A 6998-nucleotide genomic window follows, 5' to 3' on the forward strand; every position below is an offset into this window, starting at 1 on the left:
GCCCCTGCACCCACATGGGAGACCAGGAAGAAGCACCTGGCTCCTGGCTTCGGATCGGCGTAGCTCCGGCCATTGCGGCCATTTGGGGAATGAACCAGCGGAAAGAAGACTTTTCTCTCTCTCTGTCTCTCCCTCTCACTGTCTGTAACTCTACCTGTCAAATAAATAAATAAAATCTTTTAAAAAATAAATAAATAAAAATAAAAATATACACTCCCAGGGCCAGGTTGAGCTGCCTCCTGCAGTGCCAGTATCCCATATGGGCACCAGTTCGAGTCCCGGCTGCTTCACTTCCGATCCAGCTTCCTGGGAAAGCAGCAGAGGACCGCCCAGGTGTTTGGGCCCCTTCCGTCCAAGTGGGAGACCAGGAAGAAGCTCCTGGCTCCTAGATTCAGCATGGCCCGGCTCCAGTCATTGTGGCCATTTGTTGAGTGAACCAGTAGACGGAAGACCTCTTTCAGTTTCTCCTTCTCTTTCAAATAAATAAAATAAATCTTAAAAAAAAAAAAAAACATACACTCCTGCTTTCCTTAATACCACCAACATCAGGCACTGCAGCGGCTCAGCCATAGCTTTCTGACAAGGTGTATCCTACGAACCCATGATGACACTATCTTTCAAGGGAAGAGGCCTGTTTCCAATAAGGGACAGCAGGAGGAACTGACCAGTGTTCAGGTAGCTTAACTCTACTTGCCTGCCTCGGCAACTGTGAAACACAAAATGCATCTCTCTCTCCTCTTCCCCACTCCTAAAGAGAATTCCCTGCAACTCCTTAGAAGCAGCCTCCTACAAGGTGGACCTTGTGCCATGCTTCAAGGACCAATGGGCAGGAGAAAGGGAGGGGGTGACTCTGTTGTCTGCGTTCAGAGTAGTATTCAAACAAGAAAAGGGTGAATCCTTCCTGATAGCCCTGCTGAATCTGAAACACCTGTCCAGCTGCCATCCCTGGACGGTTTGGGGACACGCTCCCAGCAACAGGATACAGGAGTGTGGGGTCAACACCCTCCCTTCCATTGCACCAAAGTCCAGACGGCACCGGCTACACCACAGCCCTCACTGCCAGCTACAGAATCCATCTCACATTTAGGACTCTGCTGTCTCTTGTACAACGGCAAGGCACACGGCTTCCTCTTTTCTCTGAAGGCGCGTAACCATCAGTCTCACGTGCTGCTTTGTTGTATCTGTAAGTGATTTCCTTAACTAGAATCAGGGCTCCCTGAGAGCTTGCAGTCTGCTGCTCACATCTTTAACCCTTGCATACGGCAGGCCCAGAACATCCACCGAACTAAATGCCTACGTGACGGCTCAAAGATCTGAAAAGAGCAGAGAGAGGTTCAACAGAACTATCTGGAATTGTGATTTACACCTGTCTGGTAGCTTCTCCTTAAGAGGAAAAATTAGTTGGTATGAGTAAAGTTCAGACAACAGAGCTCACTATCAAATATATAATAATACATGTGGGCCATGAAAAAAATTTCTATCATTAGAATACTTATAAAAACCTACTCTGAAGGCCGGCATCCCATAGTTCAAACTGCTTCGCTTCCAATCCAGCTCCCTGCTAAGGCACCTGAGAAAGCAGTGGAAGATGGCCCAAGTGCTGGGGCCCTGCACCACGTGGGAGACCGAGAAGAAGCTCCAGGCTCCTGGGCTCCACCTGGCCCAGCCTTGGCCATTGCAGCCATTTGGGGAGTGAACCCGCAGACAGAAGACCTCTCTCTCTCTCTCTCTCTCTCTCTGCGTCTCCTTCTCTGTAACTTCATCTTTCAAATAAATAAATGTTTTAAAAACTTTGACTCATCCATTATTATCTGACTCATCTACAGAAAAATGATTTATGTGATTCATCTACAGAAGAATTCCCAATTCTATGTAAATTCAATCCCTCAGGGATTCTCCAGACAGTTTTCCACGGGTCTTTTGCGCGCAGAAGCGAGAGGCTTCAACTACCAAGTGCACGGTGACCTGCCTGAAGCACCAGACACATCACGGTCTCTGCGTGCACTCTGCGGCAAGCAGCCCACAGGAGGCACAGACCTGCAGTCAGCCAGCAGGGCTGCCTGATCTATGAGTAAAGCCTGCAGCTGAAAATACAGGTAGGCACAAAGGAGGCTCCACCAGCAACCGGCTCAGACCCCGTCCACGGCGATGATCGGCCGCAAGCCTGAGCCTCAAAAGACGAACACAGAGAAATGAAGGCACCACCGCCAGCAATGTGTGATGCACACAAGAGTTAAAAGAACCTTTTTTTTTTTTTTAAAGCAAAGTACTTTTGTCAGAGCAGGCACTGTAGAGCAAATCTAAAACAAACAAAGGTTAAGTTCAAAATATGCCACCAGTCATCACAAATAACACCACAGATTTGGGGCTGCTGGGTGAACTGCATGTGAATTCCTAATGACGCCAACCTGCTCTACAGTCAACCACCTCTGTGCTTTAGGCAACACAGACAGACAGACAGACATGGCCATCACGCTGACACTGCAGGCCCAAGGGTTTCCACTGTACTTTCCCCAGTGTTATCCATTGCTAAGAGATGAAACACTGGGTAACACAGCATAAGTCTGTAAGAAGCAAATTCAAACTAAGTCAGATGCCAACCAAAACAATCCTACACTGGAAAACCAACCGTGCGCTTGTCCTTAAAACGTTTAAGCCCCTGGCAGTCGCAGTTTCAGCGAGCATCACACCTCTGAAGAGAGGGAGGTGAGCAAATCACTCGTGGGTCCTAGAAGCAGTCCCCCCGAGAGTCTAGAAAGACCCAGAGCTGCAGTAAACAATAACCAGCTGGAAGGAGTCTGCAGGATTCCCCTCAGCGCGGAGAAGCAATCAACTCCTACTTCAACCTCACTCCGCCCCAAACGTCCGGGCAAAACTCTCTTTCGGGCTAATCAAAGCTAACTGATCTGTTAACAAAATACTTTTGAAGGTCCAATCTGAATGGAAATCATCAGATTTAATGACAAGGCTCTGGCCAACAGAGTGATGAATCTCAAGAGGCAGGGCTGAAGGGAATGCAAACACCCCTCAATTTGGGGGGGGGGGGACCTTAAAGAAATTTACATCTTAACTAAGGCTCAGCCATTACTTGAATGCGACTGGGTGTGCCTGGCGAATTTTTCAAGCCAAGGTGTAACTAGACAGACAAGCCCCGAAGGATCCTTATCTTCCTAAACACTTCCCAACTGATTAATTGAACACTATGTTGGTAATTAAGTGAAGGTGAACACAGCACCTCCCATACAGTGGGAAAACCTAAAAGACTTCTTTAAAATAATGATTTCCTCCAACGCATGACCGGACCTACAACACAGAAATCTCATACTGACTTTTCATTGTGAGGGATTCTGGAAGGGGGTGGGGGGGCCCCAAATACCTCGATAAGAAAACAAAAAAAAGTCAGAACGCCCCCTGGGACCCTGTCACATACACGCTTTTCCAATCAACAGCTTTCAATCCCGTTGAAAAATGCTACTGGAGAGGGCCTCTGAACAGGAACTCGGCAAGAATAATACACAACTCCGGGGAAGCCACGAAAGTGTTGATCTCAAGCTTGGGGCGGGGTGGGGGGGGCGCTTTTGTCTGAGAGGCAAGGCCGTGATAGAAACGGGAACTTGACAGAGAAGCGATCACAACTGCCCACCACAGAGCGCTGGGTGTCATTGTTGTCCGGGGGGACTTCAGACACCCGTGGCCTGACTTACTCCATCTTTAAAAAAAAAATTTCACTCAATCAATCAGTCTTCCCTGGACCCATCCATTGTCGAGAGAACACCGGCTGGCGGCCAGGATTCGACTCCGAAAGGGAATCAGCCAAGGAAAAGCCAGCCCCAACACCGCACGCACGGGGAGAGCAGCCCTAACGACAAAGGTGGTCCCGACACGGCCCCCGGCTGGGGGGCTCCCCGGGGTTAAGGGCTCAGGCTCCCCAGGACCCTCCACGGTGCACCCCGCATTGTCAGCACGAGGAAGAAACGCCGCTGCGGATTTCCCCCGGGGTCTGTCGTCCTCTCTGAAGCCGGGCCGGGGGCTGCAACCCGGGCGCGGGGCCTCCAGCAAAGGCAGAGGCGAGGGGCGAGCTGTCAGGACCCTGCTCGCGCCCGCCCTGCCCAGGCGTCCGGGCGCAGCTTTGTCTCGGCAGGGACGCTGGGGGACCCCCACCCCACCCCGGCCCTGCTCGGCCCCCTCCCAGGGAAAACAATGAATCCCACCCCCCCCAATCCCCGGGAACGCGCTCGGCCCGGGGCCGGGGGCAGAGAGCGGCGAGGACGGCCGCCGAGGGCCTGCCCACATTTCCTGCCCCCGCGCGCCCCTCGCCGCACCGCCCCGACGCCCGCCGCGCGCGCCCGCGCCCCGCAGGGACCCCGACCCCGGGCCCCAGGCTCCTACCCTCCGAGAGCTCCAGCTCCAGCTCCGCCAGCTGCGCCCGCACTTCAGGCGGCAGCGCGGCCACCGCGGCCGGCGACGGCTCCAGGCCTCGCTCCGCCATCCCGGCTCCGCCAGCCGCACACACTCCGGAAGACGAAGAGAGGAGGAGGCCGAAAGGAGGGACGGACTGACGCGGGCCCACACCCGGCTTACAGGATCCGGCTCCGGCCGCCGAGCGCCGCCAGCGCTGCCGCCAGCGCCGCCGCCATGAGCAAGGGTCACGTGAGCGTGGCAGCCCCGCCCCCCCGCCGGAGCACGCGCCTCTTCCGCAGCCCGACTCGGCCGCGGACGGGCGGGCTCAAGGCGCCCTCTGCTGGGCATCTCTGGAAATGGCGCGCTCGAGGCGGCCATCCATCCCGGGTTCTCCTTTAGCGAAACAGGTTCGCTGGTGGATGCTTGGATTTAGCGCAGCGTGGACGTGGAGTGTCTGCCTGCTACGAAATCGCGAGAGAAGGCTCCCAGCGGCCAGAAGCTTTGAGCTGTCAGTCACATTCTTTCATAGTATTGCAAGTTTTTGTCATGAAGATGTTTGACTCCCCTCCTCCCCACAGTCTGGAAGATTCTGGTGTTTTCATTTCCTTCCAATACTGATCCAGACAGAGACCAGGCCTCAACCCTATTCATTAGGAATTTCTAAATAATAGTTTATTTCATTCACGGACTGGAAGGAAAACTAAAAAATAAACCAGCTGGGGCAGGCACGTGGGCTAGTAGCTGAGAGGCTCACATCCCATAATCAAGTGCCTGGATCCAAGACCGGGCTGTGTTTCCAATTCCTGCTTCCTGCCAATGAGCAAGAAGGGAGGAGGTAACCATCGAAGGCGCAAGGACTTGGGTCTGTGCCATCCAGGAAGGAGGCCTGGATTGATTTCCTGGCTCCTGGCTTTGGCCTGGCCCAGCCCTTTCTGTTTTGGGGCATTTGAGGACTTAACCAGCAGATGGGAGTTCATCTCTCTCTCTCTCTCTCTCTCTCTCTCTCTGACTTTCAAATAAAATTATTTTTATTAAAAAAAGTTGAAGAAAGAACTTCAATTTGAAAAAAGGGTACACTATCACAGCTGGTTGATTAGTAGTCTTTGAAATTTGTTCCCTGCACCTTGTTGGGAAATCTGTGAGAACTTGTATATCTGTGACCTCTGGTTTACACGAGGACTCAGGCATTTTGTTAAAGGGCTGCAGCTGGTGCTGTGGCATAGTGGGTAAAGCCGCCACCTAGGATGCAGTGCCAGCTTCCTATATGGGTGCCACTTCGAGTCCTGGCTGTTCCACTTCCGATCCAGCTCTCTGCTGTGGCCTGGGAAAGCAGTAGAAGATGGCCCAAGTCCTTGGACCCTGCACCCATCTGGGAGACCTGGAAGAAGCTCCTGGCTCCTGGCTTGGGATCGACGCAGTTCTGGCCGTTGTGGCCAGTTGGGGAGTGAACCAGCGGAAGGAAGACCTCTCTCTTCTCTCTGCCTCTGCCTCTCTGTAACTCTGCCTTTCAAATAAATAAATAAATCTCTCTAAATGAAAGAAAAGGCTACAGATTCACTGATGCTGCTTCCAGCAGTTCTCCCCTAACCGTGGAGGAACTTGTGAGTGCTTTGACCCCTGGAATGTGGCAGAGTGACACTGTGTGACTTACCAAGGCCAGGTGTTAGAGGGCCAGGCAGCCTCTACGATTCTTTTCAAAACAAATATTTATTTATTTGTTTGAAAGGCAGGGAGACAGAGAGAGAGATCTTCTTTCCAATGTTTCATTCCCAAAATGGCTTCAATGGCAGGGGCTGGGCCAGATCCAAGCCAGAGCCTAGATCTCCTTCTAAGTCTCCCACATTGGTGGCAGGGACCCAAGTACTTGGGCCACCTTCTGCTGGCTTCCCCTGGGCACAGTAATAGGGAGACAGACATAAAGTGGAGCAGTCAGAACTCAAACCAGTGCTCCGATTTGAGATGTCAGTGTCACAGCAGTGGTTTAACCTGTTGAGCCACAGTGCCAGCCCCTCTTCTTAAACTCTTTGATTCAGTTATGTGTACTGAGTATAATATTTTTTGTGTTATTCTTTTCCTTTTTAAAAAATATTTATTTGAAAGAGTTACAGAGAGAGAGAAGGAGAGGAAGAGAGAAAGAGAGAGAGAAGTCTTCTGTCCACTGGTTCACTCCCCATTTGGCCACAATGGCTGGAGCTGTGCCGATCCGAAGCCAGGAGCCAGAAGCTTCCTCCGGGTCTCCCATGTGGGTGCAGGGGCCCAAGGACTTGGGCCATCTTCCACTGCTTTCCCAGGCCCTAGCAGAGAGCTGGATTGGAAGTGGAGCAGCCAGGACTCGAACCAGTGCCCATATGGGATGCCAGCACCACAGGCGGCAGCTTTACCCACTATGCCACAGCGTCGGCACCTGTTGATTTGATTTGCTAATATTTTGTTGAGGATTTGTACACCTATGTTGATGAGAAAAGTTGATCTGCAGTCTTCTTATAATGTCTTTGGTTTTAGAATTAGGCTGATGCTGGTCTCATAGGATGAGCTTAGAAGTACTCCCTCTGCTTTTATTTTCTGAAATAAATTATAGATTAATTGGTATAACTTCC

The 6998-nt window shown here is 51.9% G+C and overlaps 1 protein-coding gene across 5 annotated transcripts in view; it reads right to left on the bottom strand.

Moving 5' to 3' along the window:
- DIP2B (disco interacting protein 2 homolog B) overlaps positions 1-4662 on the bottom strand; it is a 231372-nt gene extending 226710 nt beyond the window's left edge. For 3 of the 5 annotated variants that reach the window (XM_070052224.1, XM_070052223.1, XM_070052222.1), the window contains exon 1: positions 4390-4661. In XM_070052224.1, coding sequence (XP_069908325.1) covers positions 4390-4489 — 100 coding nt within the window. In that variant the 5' untranslated portion in view covers positions 4490-4661. Of the gene's footprint in view, positions 1-4389 lie in introns of all 5 variants that reach the window. The other 2 variants (XM_070052227.1, XM_070052225.1) reach the window with 2 other exon arrangements.
- Between the last annotated feature and the right edge of the window lie 2336 nt (positions 4663-6998).

This window comes from Oryctolagus cuniculus, chromosome 11, assembly GCF_964237555.1.
Source record: "Oryctolagus cuniculus chromosome 11, mOryCun1.1, whole genome shotgun sequence".
In the NCBI taxonomy this organism is placed as follows: domain Eukaryota; kingdom Metazoa; phylum Chordata; class Mammalia; order Lagomorpha; family Leporidae; genus Oryctolagus; species Oryctolagus cuniculus.